The sequence below is a fragment of the Monodelphis domestica genome, chromosome 1, assembly GCF_027887165.1.
Source record: "Monodelphis domestica isolate mMonDom1 chromosome 1, mMonDom1.pri, whole genome shotgun sequence".
NCBI lineage: Eukaryota > Metazoa > Chordata > Mammalia > Didelphimorphia > Didelphidae > Monodelphis > Monodelphis domestica.
The window spans coordinates 431,193,259-431,220,179 of NC_077227.1; the positions used below are offsets into that span (position 1 = coordinate 431,193,259).

General features: G+C 37.3%; 2 protein-coding genes across 3 annotated transcripts in view; one reads left to right on the forward strand and one right to left on the reverse strand.

The window, feature by feature from the left end:
- Positions 1-13,584, forward strand: part of LOC100021091 (probable E3 ubiquitin-protein ligase TRIML1) — a 32,678-nt gene extending 19,094 nt beyond the window's left edge. For both annotated transcript variants that reach the window (XM_056812186.1, XM_056812187.1), the window contains exon 2: positions 11,688-13,584. In XM_056812186.1, the coding sequence (XP_056668164.1) occupies positions 11,724-13,121 (1,398 nt within the window). In that variant the 5' untranslated portion in view covers positions 11,688-11,723 and the 3' untranslated portion in view covers positions 13,122-13,584. The remainder of the gene's footprint in view (positions 1-11,687) is intronic.
- A 6,453-nt stretch (positions 13,585-20,037) lies between these two features.
- LOC100617107 (olfactory receptor 2D2-like) lies at positions 20,038-20,973 on the reverse strand. Its single transcript, XM_003339598.2, has one exon. The coding sequence runs from the start codon at positions 20,971-20,973 to the stop codon at positions 20,038-20,040; it is 936 nt and encodes a 311-aa protein (XP_003339646.2).
- Between the last annotated feature and the right edge of the window lie 5,948 nt (positions 20,974-26,921).

Sequence of the window (26,921 nt, forward strand, 5' to 3'; positions counted from 1 at the left end):
TCTTCCAGAGTCTGAGACCAATTCCCATGTTTCTTTGAAGTTTTGCGGTGGCTACTTTGATCTCACTGTCCCCTACTGAGTCTGTGCCTTACTGTCTCCATAGAAATATTCCATGGTTAGGTCTTCTTTTGCTATTTACTCATTTTCCCAGCTCTTCTCCCCCTCTTTTGACTTTTACTTTTATCTTAAAGGTGATCTCTGTTTTCAGATTAGAGAGTACACTCTCTTAAACTTTAATTTTTACTTGCTCCTACCTTTAGCCCTAGTTCTGGATTTCTGCAAGTTTCAGTTTTTCCTAGGTGGTATGATGGCCTCTTGGCTAAGAGCTCTGGAAACTACTCCTGCTGCTGATTCAATCTTCTATAGGAATTGATGATGGCTTACAGGGCTCAGTACACTGTAGGCTTCTTTGCCTTGGGGCTAGGGTTTCACTGCAGGTTTGAATGGGCCAAGCACCAAGGACTTTGGACCCTACTACAGGCTTGTGCCAGGACTTGGAACTTCAAGAGGTGGGTTTAGGTGCTCTGTTGTTGGCTTAGGCAGGGTCCTGGGGTCTTGCAGTTGGCTTGTTCCCAGGTTATTAACCCCACACAGTAGATGGGGTGGGCGGGCAACTTTCACTCCTCTATATGTAGTTTTACTTCCAGTTTCCTTCTTCACCCAGTGAAATAGACCGTATCTGCCTCCCTTTCAAGCTATTTCTACAAGAGAATTACTTTGTTCCTTCCTCTTGTTGGTTCTGTGCCTCCAGTATTCATTTTGAGGTGATCTTTCAAGGTTGATTTGAGAGGATTCTTATAGTAGTCCCGGCTTTCCTCACTGTTTCTCTGTTTTCTTGGCTCTACCCTAGTGAATAAACCTAATTTAGAAAAATAATTTGAACAGGCCATAAATGAACTTTCTTTTTAAAAAAAGCATCAGTGTCAGTTGAATTTACAAGTGAATTCCACCAAATACTTAAACATCAACTAATTCTAATATTAAATAAATTATTTGAAAAAACAGGTAAAGAAAGAGCCCTACCAAACAAATGTGGTGGTGATACCTAATCCAAGAAGAGCAAAATCATAGAAAGAAAACTGTAGACAAATTTCATTAATGAATATGGATGTAAAAGTACTAAATAAAATACTAGCTCAGAGACTACCACAATACATCACAAAGATTATACCTTGTGAACAAACAGGATTTATGCTACAAATGCAGGGATGCTTTAACATAAGGAAAACTATCAATATAACTTATTATATTGATAACTAAAGTAACAAATGTTATATCAGTAGATGCAGAAAAAGTTTTTGACAAAATAGAATACTCATTCCTGTTAAAAACACTGGAAAACATAGATATAAATGGATTTTTTCTTCAAAGGATACAAAGCATCTACCTAGAATCATTAGCAAACATAATTTGTAATGAATACGAGCTAGAAATCTTTCCAGTAAGATCAGGAGTGAAACAAAGATGCCCAATTATCACCAGTATTATTTAATGAGGTATTAGAACTGCTAGTAGGCATAGTAAGAGAAGAAAAAGAAGTCGAAGGGTTCAGAATGGACAAAAAGAGTAAAAAAACTCTTTCCAGATGATATAATGGTATATGCAGAAAATACTATCAATAATTTTAGCAAAGTAGAAGAACATAAAAGAAACCCCATTAAATCATTAACATGCTTATAAAGCACTAAAAAAAAGACTCAGAAGAAGAAATAGAGATACCCCATTTAAAATAATCAAAGATAGAATAAAATACCTGGGAGTATTCCTAGCAAAACAAACCCTGGAACTACAAGAGCATAAATATAAAACACCTTTTAAAATCAGATTTAAATAACTGGGGAAATATTCATTGTTCATGGGTGGGTAAAGCCAATATAATTAAAATGACAATCCTACCTGAACTAATATACTTATTCAATGCCATTGCGAAGACAGGATTAACTTTCCCCTTCTCTATTTTTAGCTAATCAAATCAAGAATTTAAAGTATTCCTACTTACCATTAAGTATGAGAGTTCACAAGTCACTTACAGTAAGTGACAGCTCCAAAGGTCACTGTTCCCCCTAGCTTATACCTCTAAAGATCTTCTAGCTAAAGGTGTATACAATATTGCACTAAGAGAAAACTACAATAGTTGGAGATAAGAGGGAAATAGAACAGAGAGAGCAAAACCAATGTTTGGTAGGTACATTGACAAAAAGCCAATTAGGGGCAATCCCCTTTGGCATAAAAGTTTACAGTTAGAATAAATTGGTTCAATCCCCTTCAGTTCAATCAGTTACATCTCAAAGTTCATTCTGGATGTTCTGATGCAGTGTAGGTTTGTTTAAGGCACTTTCTTCAAACAATTCACTTTCTTGATTCAAGGAGTTAGCGAGCTTCTTTTCCTGAAATTTCTCTAAAATTTTTTTAAATCTTGGATTTTACAGAAATTATACATGATCTCAATTAAATTGCCAAAAAATTATTTTATTGAGCTAAAGAATAACAAATTTCATTTAAAATAACAAAAGATCAAAAATAGTAAACGAATTAATAAAAAAGGAGATCTAGTAGGACAAGGTTTAAAACTGTATTACAAAGCAGTGATTATCAAAACTATCTGATATTGACAAGGAAATAGAAAGGTAGTTCAATTGGAACAGAACAGAGACACTACAAAATAATTTTAACCTTGAATTTGACAAAAGTATAGACCTAAATTTTGGGGATAAGCACTTACTATTTTGGCAAAAATTTCTGGGAAAATTGGAAAGTAGTTTGGCAGAAACAAAATATAGACCAATATATTACACCATTCACTAAAATAAGATAAAAATTGATACATGACCTAAATATAAGCAAATTGGAAGAGTATGGAACATATTGCTTATCAGTTTTATGGATAAGAGAGGGATTTATGAGTAAACAAGAGACAGCAAGCATTGTGATATGTAAAATGGATATTTTTGACTAAATTTAAAAAGTTTTTTAAGAAATTAATTAGCCATAATTAAAAGGAAAGCAGAAACTTGGGATAAACATTTTATACAGTTTCTAGGAAAGTGGTCTCATATATAAATATATATAGAAAACTTGGTCAAATTTTTAAGAATAAGAGTCATCCCCCAATTGATAAGTGGTCAAAGAATATGAACAAATAGTTTTTGGATGAAAAAAATCAAAACCATATATAGGCATATAAAAATGCTTTAAACACCTACTGATTAGAGAAAACTATTGATATAATTTCAAACTTATTAGTTTGGCTAAAATAATAAAAGGGTAAAATGACAAATGTTGGAGGGGATATGGAAAAATGAGGACACTAATACACTGTTGCTGGAAGTTCCAACTTACCCCACCATTTTGGAGAGCAATTTGGAATTATGCAGTTATAAAATGGCAGCCTTTTGACCCAGTGATACCACTTTGAAATCTGTTTCCTAAGGAAATCAGGAAGAAAGAAAAATAACTTATATGTCCCAAAATATTTTAGTAGCTTTCTCCATGGTGATAAAGAAATGGAAATTGAAGGAATATCCATCAATTTTGGAATGGTTGAATAACTGCTGTGCCATAGGAAATGATGAGGAGGTTAATGAAAAACAAACAAACAACTTAGACCTACATGAAATAATGAAGAGTGAAACAAGTAAACAAGTAGTAGGAAGAGAATGCTATATACAGCTACAGAATTAGTTAATTAGTATTTGAAGAATAGCCTGTGAATATCCAACTCCAGAGAAAGAACTGATATAGAAAGATAAAAGACATAATTCATATATTTTGTTGTTGTTGTTGGGAATGTCTTGTATTGAAAGACACCCCCTCATTTTTCAATTTCTTGCCACCAGAAAGAATGAGGCTATGAATATTTTTGTACAATCCTTTTTTATTATGTCTTTGGGGTACAATCCTCATAATGATATTGCTGGATCAAAGGGCATGCATTCTTTTAAAGACCTTTGGGCATAATTCCAAGTTGCTTTCCACAAGCAGTGTATTAGTGTCCCAATTTTGCCACATCCTCAGAGAACTATTAAAGAAATGCCCAAGCTAACTGAGAAAAGCACCAATGACCTAGCACTCAACAAGGCTTTCTGATACAACTAAAGGAATGCAGCAGGTGACTAGTACAGACCCAGGTTTTAGTATGGCTCTAATATAATTACTCTGACATTCTTTCTCCTTCTGAAAGAGAGAGATAACTGTATCATGTCTGTGGCAAGGGTGACTAATGCTTATACAGATCCTTCTCTGCTTAACATATTACTCTACTATTCTCAATTGGACCAGTTTTACTCACTTAGGTTTAATTTAATGGACAAAGCATCATTTATAATCCTCTTCAGAGGATTAAGCTACAGAACTCCTAAGCTACAGAACAAGAAGGTAGCATATTCTTTGTTCCTGAAGTGGTGCTTCTAGACCACTACTCTGATTTTCCTCTTTTGAAGTTTATGATATTTATTTGCCACTTTCTCCCCTAACCATTTTGAAGTCATTTATTGACCTTGAGGTCAATCTCAAAACTTATTTAATGACTTCAGTGCCTCACTCAATATTCCTTTCCTCATTGTCCCCTGCCATTATAATCACTTTGAGATGCTTAATGTAAGGATTAAAAATTATTGATTTGACGAGAATATATGAAAATTATAAATAATAATGATGGTCTCTGATTCAAAGTATTATTGTTCAAAGTCGAAGGGACTTTGATAGTTTTTATTTACAAAAGAGGTGAAAAGAGTGAAAGCAGAGAAATACAAAAGGGTAGAGAAGACATTAACCTATTTAAGTAAATATTGCTCCAGTGCTTGACTGAGCCAGGACATGTTGACCTTCTACAGGAATTAAACTCTCTAAAGAAGATAGGAAGGGAAATCCAGCTATCCACTCACCCAAGTTCCCTCCAAGAGTTAGGTTAAGAGGATGACTTGAGCTGAAGATGACTCCTGAGGCCAACTTTCTTCTTGAAACTGACTTTGTTCTTGAATTCAAACTCTTTCTTGGAGTCGACTTCCTTTTCAGCCTCCGAAATTCAGGGTCTTTTATAGTGGCCTCTTGACTCTTTTCCCTTTCACAGGGGCCAATCACAGCTTCCAAATTGTCTAGAACTACCCAGGGGGCAGTATTTGTGGGAACCAGTTCTTACCTTCTAGAGGGGTGAATACTCATCAAAAGGGTTCACTGATTGAGTTTCTGAGGGTGTGAATTTTCTAAGTGGTTTGCACACTCCTCCACCTAGTTCAAGCTTTTGTTGATTCAATCAAAAGGTAAGCAAAGGAGAGTTAGTCCTGTCTTCACAATCTAGTGAGGTACTAAGTAGGGAAGCTGTGAATCTTAAAATTTCTCAGACTTGTGAATGTTAAAAATTCTCAGACTCTACCTTAGAACATTTGGTTATGACCATTCCCCATTTTAAACAATGAAGGTACTTGATCAGGAATGTGAGAACTCTAACATTACTCCAATCATACTTAAACATACTTTAGGGGAAGATAAAGTTGTAAACTCCTTACTGAACAGTGAAAAGTACTTAACTCATACTTATAGTGAGGCAAAAGTCCTTAAGCTAAGTCTATTTTAGATCTAATACAAAAGGGTGCTAAGTACCTATGAAGGTCAAATTAATCACTAAAAGATCAGGCAACTTGCAAACTTGAAAGGGGGCAAAGAGGTGTGAATTACTCAAAAGTTTAGTCTACTCAGGTGTGAATTAATAATGGTCAGTCCTGTGAAAATGTCTACTGTGATTGGTAGATGTGAGAACTTAGGGGAGGTGACATAGGAGAAAATTCTTTTTAAAAGGAGGACAGAAAGGCCTCTGAAGAAGTCAGCTTGCCAAAGCTGAATTGAAGGGCTCGGTGGCTGAACTTAGTTTGAGCTGAGGAGCTAAACTGATGGGTCTCTCTGAACACTAGAATCTTGCTTGGGACAAATCTTGTGGTGAGTGGATTAAAGACTGACTGATCTCTCTCTTAAAGCTTAAGCCTAGGCTGGCCTAGCCCTTTTCTCAGTATTTCCTCTTACTTTCTCTCTCCCTTTCATTAATTCCTTAATTTGTACTAATTAAAATCTCTATAAAACCAAGCTGACTTGGGTATATTTAATATTTGGGAATTTTCCCATGGTGACCACTATATTTTTGATTTGAAACCATATTTTTGCGGTCACAGTTTATACCAACCACTCTTTTAAATGTTGTTACAAAGCTCAAAGAGAACAAAGAATTCCCTTTTAAACTCCAGAACCATTTAATAAGAGATAGACAAAGCTTCATTCTCAGAAGCTTAGTTCTGTATTTGAAGACCATTAAGGAAAGTTCTTTTTAAAGGTTGTTTTCCCACTTGGAACATGGTTTTGGCAGAATTAGCGGAAAACCTCAAGGAAGAGCAGCCCTTCTCTGTGTATATGAATTATTTCAGCCACCCAATGACATTTGGCTTTGGCCACTGCTTTTGCTGCCTGCATCTTCTCAGGAGTTGAGGAGAAGTTGACCAATCCTGTCCTCAGTGCAGAAGAACCTATGAGATGAGAGCCTAGGGAAACCGGCCAGCACAGCCAGAAACTTCATCATATCCTACATGCTGCAGATCAGAGGAAAGGATCACATGTGAGAGGCACAAGGAGGGGCAAAACTTTCTCTGAAGAAGACCAGTCCTCTTTTGCACATCTTGTTTCCAATCCCAGGAAGCAGGCATATAGTGCATCCTGTAGAAAAGGCTGCAAAGGATTCAAGGGACAAACTCCAAAAGAGAGGGGAAAAAGAGAAGACATGCAAGGAAATGGGACAAGCTTGGAGGGAGAGTATCACAGCTAAATATAGAAGATTTTGTGAAATGCTAAAGGAAGAAGAGGAATTACATATTTTCAGATTGACCCAGAAGGAAATGGAGAGTCTCAAGAGGTTAGAAGAAAGTAAGGCTAGACTCTTCAAAGCCTAAGGGAGATGATTGAGAGCAAAAATGCCAGAAGTTCATCTTCAACTTCTACAGGTAATAGGAGGTACTTTGGCCAAATCTGAGTCAGTGTACCTTTGATGTCTCCAACTCATTTCTTCAAGGGAAGAACAAATGGTAAATTATTATTTAAGCCTTCTAAGCACCTCAGACCATGAAGGAGTTCTATTATAAAAGAGAATTCCTGTAAGTTACATTTTAGAAGGTTGAATAATTCGGTAGGATAGGTCTAGGTGCCTTGTCCCATTTGAAACCTTGAAAACTCTGGAGTTTTTATTTTAATGAATGAAGTTTTTAGCCCTTTTGGTGTGCTGGATCCCATTTGGCAGTCTAGTAAAGCCTACAGAATCCTTAGAATAACCTTCTAAATTGAGTCAAATTATACATATATATGTATAGTGTGATAAAGGAAACCAATTAAATTAAGTAGAGGTATCAAAATATATATAAAAAATATAAAACAAATTTATATACTCCAGGTTAAGGACCCTTAACTAAATATAATGTAAGGTTTCTGTTTTGGAGGAGATACTAAATCCACATTAGAGCTAAGACACAGTGTCATAGGGACCACACTAGGTATAACAGAAGTCTGTATCATAATAGCCCTTCAATACATGAAATCTATCCATTTTGATGAGTAAAATTATTTTTGAAATATATTATTTTCTCAGCACTAAGTGTATTGCATCCTTTTTGAGTCCCTGTAACCTTTGGCTTTCTGTTAACCTTCCCATTCCCCTTTATTCTAAATGAGTGGAAATAAAATTCTATGGGGTCCCATGAGTATGAACTAAGGAAATTAATCAACTTGTAGAAAGAGATGTTTACTAAAGTGCCTCCTTAAGAACAGTTGGCAGAAAATATTGACCTTTCAAACTTAAGAGAATCTACATGAGGGAGAGATAACCCAATTATCCTTTTTTCCTGAAATCTTTTTTTTTTTTAATATTTGTTGAGATCTTAAGGTGTTCTCAAGCTTGACTTCAGGATCTGTCCTTGACTCTGAATGTAGATGCTGGCATTAGAAAACCTGGGAAAAGTGGAAGGGCACTGATACAAAGGTCAGAAATGTGACAACATTGGGACTCCTCCAAGATTGAAAGATTTTATTCTGGTCACAGTGTGGAGACCTGTTCAAAGCCAAAACCAAGGCTTCTCCTCACCACTGCCTCCTTTGTCTCATACCTCCTCCAAAGTAATTTCTCCTTAGTTATGTACTATAGCCATGTTGGCTTCAAACATTTGATTGAGTATTTTTTAAATTCTCTCAAAAATTTATATATATATATATATTTTTTTCTGGGGTATAGCCAAGTTTGTTTGGTCTGACCTTATAAAAATTTTGTGCAAAGTTATTTTAGTTATAAGAACTATGCCCTATCTTTGAAATTAATTGATAAAGCATCTTAATTCTCTTTAAATTGGACAGAATTGAGTAAATCAGTCACTTCACCCTTATATAAAGGATAGGTAACAGAGATAATAGGGTATAAAGTTTTATTGCTTTCAGATTTTTGGTGTTTTTATCCATAATATGAAAATTGAAAGTTATACTTTGAAGAGTTCAGATATACAAAGTACCTGAAATCGAGATAGTTGTCTCTAACAACTTCAAACAAGCATTCACTCTGAAAAATATATACTGGAAGAGTCTCTATTTTTGTTAGAAGAGAAAGCATCTTTTCATTGAAGGGAGAGATACATAGGTAGTTATGATGAAGAAAAAGGAAATAAATTAAACATTTTCAAAATATTTAGAGGAAAGAAAAAGGATGTTCAAAGGAAGTCACAGAAAATCAGGGCACTCTAATTACTTCTTGGTTACATTTAATTTCTACTTTAAAGACTACATAATAAAGATATACAGTTAATCAGCAAATATTTATTTGACACATTAGTATTGTGCTGAGGAGACAAAAAAGGCATTTAAAATAGTTCTAAAAGGACACTATACAAAGAACTATATACATACAAATTTTATATATGTTAAGTTAAGAAAATTCATAGAGGGACGGCACTCACATTAAGAGGGATTAGGAAAGACTTCTGTTATAATGTGATTACAGCTGAGACTTGAGGGAAGGATGAAGATGGTATTCAAAGATGAAAAGGGAGAGAATCCAGGCATAGGAGATATCTAATGAAAATGCTCAGTGGCAATAGATGGAAAGTCTTGTTCTAGAAAGAGCAAGGAAGCTAGTGCCATTTGATCATAGACTATATGGGAGAGGCGTTCAAGAAGGCTGGAAAAGTAAGAGATGGCCAGATTTATGAGGGGGTTTAAATGTCAAATAGAGAACTTGATGCTGATCCTAGTGATGATAAGGAGCCCATAATCTGTGTGCTAATAGATGTATAACAATGAAGATTCCAAGATAAAAAAGTACACTTTTAAGATTAGCCTTCATTAGTAAGATTTTCTCCTTCACATTCTTCAGTCTAAACAGTCAATAAAACAATAAATCAAACATTGATTTGTCATTTTTCCCATTTCCAATATTTAAATGCTCATAGTAAACTCCCCAGAGAGCCAATTCCAAGTGATTTCAAATTTTTTTTTTTCAACACACTTTTGGAGTCACTAGTTTATTAAAAAGGGAGAGGCATGAACTTTAGGAGGACCTTCAAACAAAGGTCCTATCTATTCTGTTTATCCATGAAAAACTGTTTGTTAATAGGTCCACATGAGCCTGGATATTGGACTCATTACTTTTTTTATATCCAAGCAGATTTTTATAACCAAGTTTTGAAGAGAATCAGTCCTGGAAATATCCCATCCTAACTATCATTACACTTTATGTATATGTCTCATTTTCACTATTAGATCCCTTAGAGCAGCTCCCATCTTCAGTGCTTAGCATTTTACCTTGCATGTAATAAACATTTCAGATATATGAATCCAGTGAAGTTAGGGGTTTTTGTCTTGCTTCTACCAACCCAGGAGTGAATTCATCTCTGGAGTAAAAAATTCCAAAGCAGACCCCAGGTTCCCTAGTGTTAAATGGACCAAGTTAGAGCCTAGCAGGTATGAATCCAGAGCTACAAAAGGGATCAACCTGGGAAGTTCAGGGTGAGAGACTGAATCTTGCTTGGAAGATCAGATCTTGAGCTGCAGATACTGAAGGAAACTTGCTAGATAAATGGAGGTAAATGTATGTTGTCCATTTGGGAATATCAGTTTTCTCATGTTATTTATTTATTTTTATGAATAGAAGGGAATAACAAAGTACTAAGACTCTTGAACAAGAATGTATATTGTTGCAAAGTGAGGTTGAATAAGGGAACCAGATCAATAAGGAAAGTGATGAGTTTATGAAGTGGAGAGTCATTGGAGGGTATATGTGTGTATTCATGCATATTATATATATATATACACACACATAAATGAATTTAATAATTGGATATCCCAGAAATATGCTTAAATCTGGACTTTAGAAGGTTTTGGGATCAAGGTCAGCGACTCTACGACTGAAATGTAAAGAGAAGGGATTTGTACAGATGCCTTTTCAGGCTTACTCCTGCTCTGACATTTGAGAATCTGAGATCAAAGGATCTTTGCACATGGAGGACAAAGCCATATTGTGATATTCAGATAAATTAATGATTATAATTCATATCTTAAGTTTGGCTTAAGCCTAAGGTACCATTGGTACTAGAAGTTCATTAAATGTTATGTTCACTGCAGTTTTTTCAGATAACTGACAAACATTTGGGGGTCCTGTAGGGCCAAGGAGAATAGGATATGGGGAAAAGAATGACACACATCAGGAAGACCAATGAAGCTGGTAGCAATCAGAGGCAAGGTTTGTTTATCACAGATAGTATTTTATAGAGAAAGTGACATAGACCAAGGGATTAGGTAAGCTTTTTACATGGACAATGGTTCGTAATGATTTACAATTTTAGTACAATGACTTAGTTTACCTCACTGAAACTTAAGAGTTTTCTATAGGATAATCAATATGTCAATATGTAACTATCTCACAGAGTTTCTCATAGAATTCTTGCACCAGTGATTTCTTGGAAGGACATTTAGTATTTGAGAAGGAATTGGATTAAGTTCTTAAGCTGGGGATGTGTGTGTGTGGGAAGCTACATGTCTGACTACTTCTAGGTTATTGCTGTGATTTTACTGGGGCTTATTCTCACTAGTGGGGACTACAAGATTTTTCCCATTTTGACTTCTTAACATTTAGAAGAGAATTTTGCTCACAGTTTGAGTTTCTTGAAATGCTCAAGGATGTTTTCGTAGAGGCCTACTTTTTATTTCTGATTAATGTCTTCCAGGAGATTCTAAGTGGAAGACCAAGCAGTTCTTGTATGTGGGTTGGGCAATTAAATTGGTGGGCTTGAAATATAAAGAACAATCTTATCCAAGATGATGAACAACATGGGAAAATCAGGTATCCTATAATTGAAGTTCAACATAATGAGTGAAACTATCTGTCCATTGACCCAAGGAAGAGAGCTTATCTTTTAACCATAGATTGGAGAGGGTTTGGTTTCACCTGGGATAATATGTCACATTCTAAATTTCTAACAAAGAAGAGACTAAAACAAACACTTTAAAAAATTTTGGTATAATTTTCTCAAGAGTCTTCCATTGTCTCTTTTCATTTTCTTCTTGGGGAAAATAATGTTCTTTAAGAGATGGTATGAAACTGAAAGTGGCCAGAGGATCTTGGAAGGAATATAAGTTAAGGCTTAAAAGTTCTGAAAGTCTCTTTTCTTTTATTTCAGGAGATTCTTCTGCCTTGAAACTTTCTTTCCAGAAAAATGGCAATGGCAAAATTAGCTGAAAACCTCAAGGAAGAGCTGACTTGTCCTGTGTACATGGACTACTTCAGCCACCCAGTGAATTTAGGCTGTGGCCATAGCTTTTGCCAACCTTGCCTCCTTAGGACCTGGAGAGAAGTTGACAAATCCTGCCCCTGTCCTGAATGCAGAAGAGCCTTCCAGATAAAAGACTTGGAGTCCAACCATTGCTTGGGAAAGCTGTCTAGCTTAGCTAGAAACATTAGACCCTACTTATTGCAGCTGAGGATGGAAAGAGCAATATGTGAGAGACACCAGGAAGAACAAAAGTTATTCTGTGAGGAGGATCAAACCCTCCACTGTGTATCCTGTTTTGAAAGCCAGGAGCATAGCAGGCATACAGTGCACCTTATAGAAATGGCTGCAGAGGATTCTAGAGACAAGCTCCAGAAAACTTTGGATCTTCTCTGGAAAGAAGTGGAGATGATTCAAAACATGCTGACTGAAGAGAGACAGAAAATGGAGACTTGGAATGAACAGGCAGATGCTTGGAGGGAGAGCATTAGAGCAGAATATAAGAGATTATATGAGTTCCTAAAGTGTGAGGAAAAGTGGCACCTTCAAAACTTGAGCAGAGATGAAAGTAAGAACATTAAGAATCTTAGAGAAAGTGAGACCAGGCTTTCTCAACATCTTCAGAGCTTAAAGGAGATCATTATAGATCTTGAGCAAAATGGCCAGAAACCAGATCTCCAGCTTCTGAAGGTAGGAGGAGGTACACTGAAGAGGATCAAGTCCCTTTTAAGTCATCGTCCAGAAGCTACCATTATTCAAGTGTCCATGGCTCCAATCACTGGAATCTGGGAAATGATGAAACACTTCAGAGTGAATGTGACACTGGATCCTGAAAGTGCCTGTCCTTATCTCATTGTGTCTGAAAATATGAAGACTGTAACCCATAGAGGATATCAGCAGTATATACCAGTTGCTCCGCACCAATTTGAAGATAGTATCATTTTGGGGGCTCAAGTCTTTACCTTTGGAATGCACTACTGGGAAGTAAATGTGGGAGAAAGTAGGAAATGGGCAGTTGGGGTATGTAAGGCATCATTAAGTAGGAATGCAAGTGTTTCTCTTTCTACTGGGGATGTATTTCTCCTTACACATTTTCAGAAGCGAAATACTTATTCTATGATGACCACACCTTTCTGCATAGAATATCATTCAAATTCACCAATCCAAAAAGTAGGAATTTTTCTAGGTTATGATCAAGGATCCATTTCATTTTATGATGCTTTGAAGAATTCTTTAATATTTCGTTTCCCTGCCTTCCCCTTCTCTGACCCCCTGAAACCTATATTTTGTCCTTGTCCCCCCAGGGGAGAAGAGAATGGGATTCCAATGACTATAGATCCTTGAAATATCCATTTCTGAATAAGCTTCTATCTCAGACTCTTCCTGAAGGACAGAGCTCCTAAGTCTAATAAATCACCGTTGGTACTCCTCATGATGTGTGTGATGTAAAAGTGTTTCTACTGGGTGATTATGAAGAAGTCATCAGATATTTATTACTTGGATCCAAAATTAATATACAAATAAGTCTTTTCAGAAAGGCTGCTATTCTACCAAATAAACACTCAGGGAGCCCTCAGTAGGGTTTTAAATAAAAACAATGACTTGGAATAAATAAATAAATTAAAAAAATAAACTTGGTGTCATTGTGGGTTCAAATCTTGGGTCTGCCTATTAGTAATGGCATTACTTTAGGTATAGCTCTTACATTCTTTGAGACTAAATCAAGTTATACTATCTACTTCCTGGTCAAGTTTCTAAAGTGTCTTATCATTGTGCTATGTAAATATTAAGAATAAATGATTATTTGTACACCAATTGTTCTACAAAGATTTGTTGGAGATTTTTAACAAAGCTGTGTGTTTATAAATTAGTACCAAATTAAAATTTAAAATGAAAAAGAGGAGTTGATGGTGGAAATGGGGTTCAGGAATTTTGGGTGGAACTCAAGAAAGATTAGAATTGGATATATAGATTTGGATATATAGAACATATAGATTTGGGAATCATCTATGTAGAGATGGTACCTATACTCACTAAAGTACCCCTAGAGAGTACCTATAAAAAGAGGAGAAAAGCAAAAGGCAGATTTCTGAAAAACAGCCATGTTGAAGGGGTAGGAGATGGATAATGGTCCAGCAAAGGAGACTAAGAAGGAACATTCAACGAGGCAAGAGAATCATGAGACAACAGTGTCATAGGAGGGTCAAGTATAGTGTGGACTAAAGAAAGCTGTGGAGTTTAGCGGTTAAGCTATTTGAGGAGACCACTGAGGAAAGAGAGGTGTCATAAATCCTTGAGAGTCAGTATCTATATTGGCTCTTTTGACAAATTCTATGGCCTATCTATCTATCTATCTATCTATCTATCTATCTATCTATCTATCTATCTATCTGTCTGTCTGTCTGTCTGTCTGTCTGTCTGTCTGTCTGTCTATCTCTGTGTCAATTAAAAAACCCTTACCTTTTGACTTACTACTAACGGTTGACTTGAGCCCCCCAAATGATATTGTCTAGTTTTATTTACTTTGCATAGAATGTGTATTTATTTAGCTTTGCACATATGACATTTTCCCTCTCCTCCCTTCTTACCCCCACCTTAGACTCTAAACAACTTGAGGGGGAGGAACTGTTAAATGTTTGTCTTTGCATCCCCAGGACCTGGCAAATGATCCTTATATTGTAGGTGCTTAATTTATACTACATTAAGTTGAACTATGATAGATGGAAACAAAAATATACAAATCCCAACCTCTCCTACCCCATAACTGATAGTTCTTTCCCCTTCCAAGTTATCTTGTATATCTCATATATCTGTGTCTCCCATCATATAAAATAAGCTCCATGAGGGCAAGAACTACTTTTTTATGTCTCCAAACTTAGCACATTTCAGGCACTTAATACTTGTTGACTGATTACAAGTATACACATCTTCATGCATATATGTGGAAATACATATATTGTGTGAAGTAAAATGCCTCCATCCTGTGGCACCCAAAAGGTGAGTGTTAGAATAACATATCTAATGGCTTGGCATCAGTGTGTGTGTGTGTGTGTCAGTGTGCAGTGTAGCCACAGAAGAAGGAGCTAGAGGGTTTACAATGTGAGCTTGGGATGAAAAAGTGTTTCTTCAACTCTTGAACAGACTGACTTCCTGGGTTGGTGCTTGGTAAGTGGCAGCATGGAAGGGACTACCCTGGGCTGAAACCTGGGACCAGATCTTACCTCAAATAAGTAAGGCTGAAATCTCTCTCTTCTAGCTCTTTCTTTTTTTTTTTATATTAATAAATGCTTATAACTCTGGCCAGGCCACCTTTTATTTGTTATAGTACATATGTGTGTGTGTTGAAATTATATATTCTCCAGAGTATTAGTATTCTTAGATTGGCAACTTCCTATAGAAAATTAGTGAAAGTTAGGTGACCTTCAGAAGAGAGATACCAATCTCAACTCATGAAGAGTAGAGAAATTCCCCTTCCCAAACAGCTTTTTATATATATACCTTTAATTGCCCTAATTAGCACTCTTCTCTAATGTGACCAAAAGCTCTCCTTTTCCTCTTTTTCTTATTATAGATTCCAAATAGCTCTGACAGTCAGCAATCAAAAGGCTAAAGAGGTTAGAAGCTAGGTGGTGATGGAAAATTACAGCTCCACAGTATCCTGAACCTAAAGTTATAGTCTTAACTCCCTGTTGCAAATGTTTTAGTCTGAAAGACCTTGACCATGTCTAAACTCTGCCTCAACTTAGAAATTGCAAACCTGAGGAATGATCCCATGAGTTGAAGAACACTAGGAAACTTAAGGACAAGATAAAGAAAAATATAACATACACAGACATTGTATCATACACAGGTGAGTGACTAAAAAGGAGCATTGAATTAATTTTCTAAAAATTAGTTCCCTGGACAATGCTTTGGGTCTACTACTCAGAGAAGTGTCCCTATCCTCTCCCTTTCTTTAGTAAAGGCCAAATTTTTTGCCAGTGTCTTATGAAGTCTCCTATCTACTCTTTAGAGAGACTTTTGAGTCCACATTAGTTTCAACTCCTTCCATATTGGCATAGCAGTTTATCAATCCCGCATGGATTGGTTTCATTTTGACCTGTGTGCTCTTTTTGACACTTTTCAGGTTAAGTCTGTGCTCCTTGTTTTTAATCTATTTTCTAGAATTAGACACAATCATTAATAATAGTCTCATAATATTTTATTAATTAATGGCAGGTTCCCATAGTTTAAAGCTTTTGGGTATGCATTGACATTATAGCAAGTATATATATGTATTAAACTTGTATTAATGCAAAAAATAATATTAAAAAATAATATTAATTATATGTACCTCTAGTACAAGAAATGAGGAAAAAAGAAAAAAATAAAATATTGTAATCAAAATAAAAAGCAATAATAAAAACAAGGGGGAAAAATCAGTAATTCAATGTGACTTTGAAAAACAGCATCCACTTGTCAATGGATTATTATCTCCAATGCATATGAATGATAGGGTACAGTCAATCAGTCCCAACAGAAGATGCTTTCTTCACATGCGAGCAGTGAATCCGAGTCCTTCTCTCCAAACTTTATAGATGTTGGAGTAAACAATATTTGGAATGGTCCTTCCCATGAAGGCTGAGTTGCAACAATATGCTTGAAATTCTTAATAAGCACTTTGTCTCCTGGGTTCAGGTCATGAAGAGAAAAATCTAGTGGTCCAGCTTGTACTGCAGCTCCAGATTCATGAAGTTCACGTAGTTTGTGCTGTAATTCCCGTATATAGGAAGCAATAGTAGTATCTCCCCCTTATAGTGTTGTATATGCAGGGGAAAAAGGTTTAGCCTGTATAGGCGGATGTCCAAAAAGCATCTCAAACGGTGAGATGTGTAGGTCTCCTCTAGGCCTGCTTCTGAGATAAAATAGGGCCAGAGGGAGAATTTCAGGCCATTTTAAATGTGTCTCAGTACATAATTTTCCAATCATAGTCTTAAGTTCTTTGTTCATTCTTTACACTTGGCCTGAGCTCTGGGGATGATATGGAAAATGGAATTTGGGAGTTATCCCCAGGCAAGAATATATCTGATTTAGGACAGAATCAGTAAAATGACTTCCTCTATCTGAATCAATATGTGCTGGCAGTCCAAAGCAAGGAATAATTTCTTTTAAAAGTATTTTAGCAACAAAATATGCTGTGGCTTGGGTCACAGGAAATGCTTCTGGCCATCTGGTCAGTTGATCTACAATGAGTAGACAAAATTTATAACATCCAGCCTTTGGCATTGTTATGAAATATATCTGTAGATGTTCAAAAGGTGTGTAAGCCAGAGGATGTCCACCAAAGGCTTTTCAATGAAATGCATGTTGGTTATATGCTTGACATGTAGAGCAGGCTGAACACACATTAGAGGCTGTAGTAGTTGTACCAGGGGATATCCATACTCTCTTAACAGAGTCCACTATGCCCTGGGTACCAAAGTGCCCATTTTTATGAATAGATTGGAAAATTTGGTGATAGAAACTTTTAGGGAGCAGGGGTTTTCCTTCAGATGACACCCATACTCCATTAATCTGTTTTGCTTTGAATTTTTTCTTCCATTTTCCACTTCCTTTTCATTATAGGAAAGTGATAAATTTAAATCATCAGTGGTTGTTAATGTTAAAATTAATTCAGGTCCTTCTATGGCTGCTAGCTTTGTAGCAGCATCTGCTCAATCATTTCCTACTATTTGGAGGGGATACAAAACTGAAAAAGGTTAATTAATCTCAATAAAATCAATAGAGTCTAAGAAGAACCACCTTCATTATATTGGGACATTCCTTGGACACTCCCCTGAAGGGTACCCCCCTGAGGGACCTTAGCACCTCAAGTATTTTTTGGACGAGCACCGTATCTTATATATTGTTGTTAGGTATTATAATTTTCTTCATTTGGAGCACTGTCATTATTTTCCCAATTCCTATTTCTATAATTTTGGTTTCTAACGTTCTTATTTCTAAAATTCTGGTTTCTATGATTATTATCATCATTTCTGTAGTTATTATGTCGAAAGTTGTTATTAAAATGCATATTCCTTCCGATAATCTTGAGAAAGGTTCTACATTCTATCATTTTGTGGACCTTCTTTTCACAGAAATGGCAGGTTACTGATTTATTCATGGATTCCTGCAAAGGGGCTATGGTCTCTCCCTTATTTTTCAATTGTCTCTTCAATATTTCAATTTTTTTCTTTAAGTCTTCCACTAATGTATTGTGTTCCTCAGGTCTTTTTACACGACCTTTATAAACATAGATTGCTACTCTCCTTAATTTTTTGAGGTCCATAAAGTCCCAATTTGGACAGCTAGTTTTAAAGTAGTCTTTTACCACTGAACAACAGTTCTCAATGAATTGCCTACATATTTGCCTAATGTCCCGTTCTCTGGATAAATCAAGGTCCATATAGTTTCTACTTAGAAAACTTTTTTCAGTGCAGATTAGGCACTGGGATTGAATTTTGTACTAACAAAAGTCATAAGAAATTACATAAACCTAAACAGTAGTTAGTGAAAGACACATTGAAACAAAATTTCAATGCCCTGCAACAGAAGGACTATAGCAGAAAGTTGAAACAAAAGGTTACTATTAATGGACCTGTAAAAGTCTTGCAAACACTCAAAGATGAACACAAAAACCCACATGAACAAGTTAACACTTCAAATAGCTATATGGTACAGACTTTCTTAGAAAAAAAACATCTAGTTTGAATCCAGAAGATGAAAGTTTTCATCCTACCATGAATAATTTAGAAATTACAAAATTTATTGAAAATGAAACGATTACATTTTAATATAATAATCATATTCAAAGTAATGGAAGTAGTAGTGAAATTTGAAAAGATGAATAGAATGCAAAACTTAGCAACTGATAGAACAGCCAAGGATTCAAATGACAGCCATGAAACTATCATTCTAAATGGTTGGGAAATCTGACCAGGAAGGAATATATCAGATTAACCATAGCTATGATTTAAAATCATTTTCCAATGAAGTAGAAGACCTAATACAATCAAATTTAGATGGAGATCACTTTGGAAATTATTTGAGCCAAGAACATTTAACTAGTTCAGCCATTCAAGTGGCAGGAGATAGCAGAGCAGTGTAGAGTGAATCACTAACAATAAATTCCATATCTACACAAAAGCCAGAACCATATGTATGGATTAAAGTGGGAAAGAAAAAATACAAACCTCTCGTGGATACTGGTGCTTCAAAATCACTTCTAAAAATATGGCATGTCCAGGGGATATCAACAGAGGGGGTATGGTTTCTGTAGCTGGAGCTATGGGACAAATACAACAGGTCCCTGAGCTCAAAAGCACAATGGTCAAATCGGGTTTTCTCACCATTGATCATACATTTTTATTGATCCCCTCATGTCCAGATAACCTTTTAGGACAGGATATTTTGTGTAAGATCAGAGCGACTTTGCAAGGTGAAAGATCTGGAAAAATATACTTGCATTTGCCCAAACATTCATTAAAACACTATCCATCATTATATCTGGAACAATTAGAAGAAGAACCTGAGAAAATCCAGATTTTAACATCTATGTAAAATACCTAAAAATATTCCACAAGGGGTGTTTGCTAAACATCTGAATGATGTAGGTAGGATTAAATCAGTGACACCAGTCAGAATTCAAGTCAGGGATGGAGTTCCTCCTAAGATACCTCAGTACAAATTAAGCAGAGAAGCAAAAGAATGGATAACACAAATCATAAACAGCTTGTTAGAACAAGGCATATTAAGACCTATGGTGTCTGAATTTAATAGTCCAATTCTGGCTATTAAAAAGAACAAGCTTAATGAAGATGGAAAGCCATGATGGAGGTTTGTAACAGATCTTAGGGCAGTAAATAACTTCATAAGGAAAAACCACATCGTCACACCTTCTCCTTATGATATAACCACACAAATACCTTCAGATGTCCGGTGGTACACAATGTTGGACTTAAGCAATGCATATTTTACCATACCATTGCACCCTGAAAAACATTTTTGCTTTCCAATGGGGACAAATTCCCTAATACAGATTTGTAGGTATATGATATGCAAATAGTCTACATACTGTTATAATGCAATATCAAGATGCATTCTCTATTACCAATCATGAGGGGAAATGTATTTTATACCTATGAAATTATGGTGGTGGTGGTGCTGCTGCTGGTGATGGTAGTTGTGATACAACAAATTTTGGAAATAAAATGTTTTGATGAATACAATTACATTGTGAGGCTCAGAGTTTACAGACTTTCCCTCTCTTGGTTGCATTTCTGAATGCTCTTTTCACGTCCTTGTTCCGTAGGCTATAGATAAGGGGGTTAAGCATGGGGTTTATCACAGCATAAAACACAGACACTAGTTTCCCTTGCTCCTTAGAGGACTTGGGTGTCATATAAGTCATGATTCCTGTAACATAAAAAAGGATAACCACTAAAAGGTGAGAGCCACAGGTGGAAAATGCCTTGAGCCTCCCTGAAGCTGTCTTCATCCTGATGACAGTCACTATGATAGAGCCATAGGAAACCAGGATCAAGGACACAGGTGCAAGAAGAATCATCACGCCCATGAGGAAAATGGCCATCTTTGAGCTATGAGTATCTCCAGATGCTATAGCCAAGATTGCTGGAGCCTCACAAAAGAAATGAGAAATTTTATTGTCTCCTTGATAGGGTAGGTGTAATGTGAATGTAGTGTCCACAATTGAAATTAGAAAACCACTGGTCCAGCACCCCAAAGATAAGAGGCAACATAACCTGCCTGTCATGATAAGAGAGTAGTGCATGGGATCACAAATAGCCAAATATCGGTCATAAGACATCACAGCTAACAGGGCACTTTGTGTACATCCAAAAATGAGGAAGAGAAGCAGCTGAGCTGCACATCCTATGAAGGAAATGACCTTTCTCTTGGATAGCATGTGAACTAGAGCTTGGGGAACAATGTTGGTAGAAAAAAAGAGGTCAGCTGTAGATAAATTGCACAGAAAAAAGTACATGGGTGTATGGAGCTGGGTATCAGTGAGAACTAGAAAGATAAGAAGCAGGTTTCCAAGAACAGTAACTAAGTACACCCCCAAAACTAATATAAAGAGTAGTAGTTGCATATGAGGGTCATCAGAAAGTCCCAGGAGAAGGAATTCTGTCACTCTTGAGTGGTTTGTCTGGTTCATGCTTGATCCTTTTATCTGTTTAGGAGGGAGTCAATAATTCCATTTGGAGAAATAAATTATCTAGAATTAAAAGGGAAATAACAAAAAATGTAAGAAACAAGGATGAATACTTATTCTGGATCTCAAATTATGTTGTAAAGCAGCAATTAAAATAACCATTTAATATTGACTTAAAAATCAAGAAGTAGATCAATGGAATAGTCTAGACAAAGGAGAATTGGAAACAATGTTACTCAATAACCCAGGATTCAATATATCAAAAAGCATAAATTACTTTCAAAGGAACTTATAAAGAATTGTCAGAAAAGCAATATTCCAGAAGTGAAATAAATCTTATGTCAGATTCTACAAAAAATTTTAAATGGACACATGATCTTTACAGTAAAGATTTTATCATTAAGCATTTAGAAGACAAGCATATAATATACCTTTAAAAGCTACGAGCAGGGTATAGGAGATAAATAAGAGATAGAGACTGTTACCAACGATAACATAATTTTGGTTTCATGAATCAAAAAATCTGCATAAACAAAACTAATGCTTCTGGGTCTGTAATGGCAAGCCTATGGCATGCCTAGATGCCTCTGTGGGCATGCATGCCAAGGACCCAGTACTCCAAGGACCCAGTGGGCCTGTCCCTGCACCATAGAGTTTACCAGAGATACTAACTAGAAAGCTGGAGGAAGGCACAGCTGGGCTGCTTCCTTTCCCCTTTCCCCAGTAGGAATTAGTAAGCATGTGTCTTTAAGACAGCATCCCTTGCAGGACAAGATTCTCCACCCCATTCAGAATTACAATGGCCTCTTAATTACCTTTGTTCTGATGAGATAAATAACTTACATCTTTACTATCAGAAGCAAACAGTGTCTTCACTATACAAAATATTTTGGGGATTTGGGGATGTGTCTTGTGGGCTTGTACTTTAAAAATATTCAAAACTGTATTCTAGTGATTTAGGAATAAGTTTTATGAACCTGAGGCTAGGATAATAGGCTCTTAGTAGTAGTAGTCTCTCAGTGACCGAGAATGAAAATTGTCTTTGTGCATGATCATCTATTGATGTACCCTCATGTGGCTTTGCAGTCCAAAGGCTGAGGCGCAGAGTTTGTGGCACATGGGGCATGGAATGCCAGTTGTTACAGGAGGTGCGGTTGTGGCCTGGTGTCGGTGTTCACGTGCAGCGGCAAGATGTTGACGTCATTCATCTTCAAAGGTGGCGGTGGCATGGTTAATGTGGGTTCGCCAGCTGCTTCTGACAGAGGCAGCAAGTTCTAGTTGCTTTGGTGTAATGCCAGCCCACTTCAAGTTGGACTTGAGCTGATCCTTGTATCTTTTTTCTTTGGTCGGCCTTGAATCCTGAGTCCAGCTGACAGTTCACCTTAGAATACCTATCTTGGTATTCGCTGTGGGTCCATGTGGATGACATGTCCAGACCATCATAGCTGGGTTGTGAGGACCATGACTTCGATGCTGGTGGAGTTGGCTCTGTCGAGGACTTCCTGATTGGTGATTCGGTCCTGCCATCGGATCCTCATGATTGACCAGAGGGAGCATTGGTGGAATTGCTCCAGCTGTTTCATGTGCTTCCGGTACAGTGTCCATGTCTCACAACCGTACAGGAGCGAGCTGAGGACCACTGTGTTATACACTTTGAGCTTCGTCGCAGTGCTTACACTGCTGTGTTGGAGGACTTTGGAGTGAAGCCGCCCGAATGCCTGGCTGGCCTTTTGGATCCTAGCATTGATCTCATGGTCTAGGGACCCATCGTTGGCGATGGTGCTGCCCAGGTACTTGAAAGTGTTGACATTAGAAAGCTGCGTGCCGTCGATAGTTATGCATGGCTGGTTAGTTGGCCTCCCTGGTGCAGGTTGGAACAGCACCTCTGTTTTGCTGAGGCTGATAGTCAGGCCAAACAGTTTTGTTGCGGTAGAGAACCTGTCCACAATGGTTTGAAGATGATTTTCTTGGTGGGCCATGAGAGCACAGTCATCTGTGAAGAGAGCTTCCAGGATGAGTGTCTCTGTTGTCTTTGTTTTTGCAATCAGGTGGCGAAGGTCGAATAGTGAGCCATCCAGTCGGTATTTGATATAGATGCCCAGGTCTAGATCCATCACAGTATGTCATAATACTTGGGTGAAAAATAGGTTGAATAGTACCGGAGCGAGGACACAGCCTTGTTTCACGCCATTGGAGATGTTGAAGCGATCGGAAGTTTCTCCACCAGATAGGACTTCCCCTGTCATATCGACATGAAAGAGTTGGATCAGTTTGACAAATTTTGCTGGGCAACCAAGCTTGCTAAGGATCACCCACAATGCGTCCCTGTTCACTGTGTCGAAGGCCTTTGTCAGGTCTATGAAGACAATGTAGAGACTCAGGTTCTGCTCAAGGCATTTTTCCTGCATTTGCCTCACCGTGAAGACCATGTCAATGGTGCTGCGATCTGGTCGGAAGCCACATTGTGATTCAGGCAGGTTCTGCTCTGAAACAGATGAAAGGAATCTGTTGAGTATAACACGGGCGAGGATCTTTCCAGCAGTGAGAGTAGTGAGATGCCTCTGTACTTGTCACAGGCTGCTCATGAGCCTTTGTTCTTGTATAGGGCTACGATGGAGGCATCTCTGAGTTCTGGGGGCATGTCTTCCTCTTCCCAAATTCTGGTCAGCACTATGTGGAATTCCTGGAGCTCCTTTCCATTTAAGGCCTTGTACACCTCAGTTGGGATCCCGTCTTTACTGGGTACCTTGCCTGCACTCATTTGTTTAATGGCTTTTTGGACTTCCTCTATTGAAGGAGGGACGGCAAGTTGTTCAATGGTATGGTTTTGGGGGACCTGGTCAAGGGAGCTTTGGTCGACTAAAGAGGGTCGGTTGAGAAGCTGACTGAAGTGTTCTTTCCACCCGTTGCTGATGCCTTTTTTATCTTTTATGAGAGTGTCACCATCAGAGGATAGCAAGGGAGTGGTGGTGGGTTTTAATGGCCCATAGACAGTCTTGAGGGCACTGAAAAATTGTTTGTAGTTTTTCGTATCAGCAAAGCGCTGGATTTCTTCTGCCTTTTTTCCCCACCATCGGTCTTGCATCTTCCTGATCTCCACTGCGCAGTGGCTTGGAGAGACTTGAATCTGTCCTTTTTAGGACAGATTAGGCTCTTAACCATTCTACAACTCCCTTCCCTAGTTTCTTTCACAAGAAAATTTGAGCTTAATTTGCTTTCTTAGTCCCCTCACTTCTTACTAGCCTATTCAATTTGCATTCAAAGGGGTGACTGCTTGAGGGAGAACAGGTGGGCTAAAAGTTATGGAAAACACAATAGTGCCTTGTCAGAAGTAGCAATCAGCCCTGCATTCAGATTAAAACCTGTCTTCAACCCTTGACCATTTGTTAAAAAGATTATTTTGGAGGATACCTCCTTCAGGAAGGCTGGAACATAATGGGGTGAATGTGTCAGGATGATGTCATTTAATCTGAGGATTATATTTCCCTATAAATAAGGGGTTTTCCTATAAACTGGAGTTTTTTTTCCCTAAATTTGAGGCAACCATAGCTCACATAACCAGAGGGGAGCTACAGTGCTTGCACCACTTTCCTCTCCCTCTCCCCAAGCCTGAATATGTTACCTGCAACCCTGCCCAGCAGTCCAATGAGAGTGCTTCCTACCTCCCCTGGGTGGAGTAAAGGGAGAAGCAGTTCACCTGGCACTCAGTGTGGGGAGAGACTCAGAAAGTGGTCTCTGGGTGGGGCATGGGCACAACACTTGGTCTGGGGAGTGGGTTGAGGAAGAGAACTGGTACTCCATCTCTAAAGGGTTCCCTATCACTGATTTAGGTGAAGAAGGAAAGCAAATGAATGGAGAAAAAAAAACTTCATAACAAATTTCACCAAAAAAGTTTTGGTATCCAAGCTATATAGATAACAAACAAATATATTTACTTTATAATTTTATATTATATATGTTATATAATCATGTAATATATCATATTACAAATATAATATATTCATTTTCCCAAAAGGTCAATGGTAAAAACTATTGCAAAAAACATTTCCTTCTCTTTCTCTTTCTCAATATTTAGAGGTATAGAGATATAGATATAGAAAGATTAATATAGATATCTATGCCACATCCATGAGGAAAATGGCTACCTGTGAATTTTATCTCTAGTTAGCATGACCAAGGTTGCTAGGCCTCACAAAAGAAATGAGCAATCATTGTCTCAAGGGAAGGATAGATGTACTTGGGGTTTTTGTGTATGTATTTGTGTCTGTGTGTATATTTACATAAAATGATGAGAACTATTTATTAATGTTCTTTTACCATAGATCTATTGGGAATGACAATATTTATCTATCCATCCATCTATCTATTGTTTTTCCCCAATTGTTTGATGGTAAAAAGACATCAATAAATAGTTCTAATAACAATTACAAACTATTAATAACCATGTAAGAGGATGTTCAAAATCACTAAAAATGGAAATATAAGTCCAAACTGCTTGAAGTTTTACCTTTCTCCCCTAGGATATTTGAAACAATGATAAATGATAGGAGTATTTAGGGTTTGAGGGAAGGTGGAAATATATATTCACTAATGTATTGTTAGTGAAGCTGTGAATTTTGGAAAGCAATTTGGAATTATGCAAATAAAGTGACTAAATTGTCCATGGTCTTTTTCTCAATCTTCATAATTACCTGAAAGAAGTAACTAATAATAATAAAATCCCCATACATACCATGATACTTGTAGCAGTCCAGCCCATAGGCATTATGGGGAGACAAGGATTGTGAGTGAACACATGGCCATCCTGTGCATGGCAATAAATTTTATTGCCAGCGTGGTTGAAGTTTAGGCGCGAAACCTTGGTTTCCTTTGTCTCACTCTCCCGGGGATAATAACCCCACCTTCACCTTGTCATAAGTTGCATTATCCAATGGGAATACCCCAGGTAACTCATCCATATGCATTGAGATATCATATAACTGTTCAATATGTATTGAGCTGCCAAGATTATAAATAAACGAGCCGCAGCCAGCCCGCCCACTTGGAGGACATCCACAGGTTTGCAAAGGAGCATCTTCTCCCCTGTCTCTCTCTTCTCTATCTTTCTCACTAAGGCCTGGTCTTTAGGCCAGGCCTGCCTTACTTCCTCTCTCTTTCTCCTAATGCTACCTAGCATTATCTACCTCCTTTAGTTTCTGATCTCCTTTCCATCTGAGCTAGCATTATCCTCTGACCAGTGTAGTGTTAAATTGAGATCATTGGGTGGGTCAGCCTGGATAGTAACACCCAGTGGTCGGAGCAGCTGTGGCTCTTACAAATAATAATTGTCTACTGACTCAATTATTTACATCTCTAAAGTCGGCTCGTTCACGCCCTTCGAGGGATCTAAAACTTCTACTCTATCTCTATCTTCTCACCTTGCAGCCTCTCGCGGGCCGGGAGGCAGCAATACTAATAGCAGCAATTTTTGAAATAGGAAATAGCTGGAAAGAAAGGAGATTCCTTTTGGGTAATAAGTAAACAAAGTGATAGATGAATATTACATAATATCTTTGTACAGTAAGAAATATATATGATGAATATAGAGGAGAATGGAAAGACCCAAACCTATGCAGAGTGAAGTAAACATGGCCAAAAATGAAAATACATTGACAGCAAAAATGTAAATGAAATTTAAAATGCCACCAAATAATTGAAGATGAATGTTGTAGAATTATAAGGAAGCACAAGCCCGTCCCCATCCCACTCCTTTGCAAAAGTAGAAAGTCTGTACATTTGAGACATTAATAAGGACGGGTTGCAAGAAGAAAAGATGAAATTTTGCAAGAAGTTGAGTGACAGCAATGATGGTTGGAAGCAGTGGATGCTGGGTAAGAAGAGAGCCGAGGCAAATATCCGTGGGGAATTCTGGGCTTTTTGAGCTGAGATCTCGATCAAGCAGGAAGCAATTT

Bases quoted from the DNA above. Each gene is read 5' to 3' on its own strand.
- LOC100617107 (XM_003339598.2), bottom strand. From the start codon at position 20,973: ATGAACCAGACAAACCACTCAAGAGTGACAGAATTCCTTCTCCTGGGA.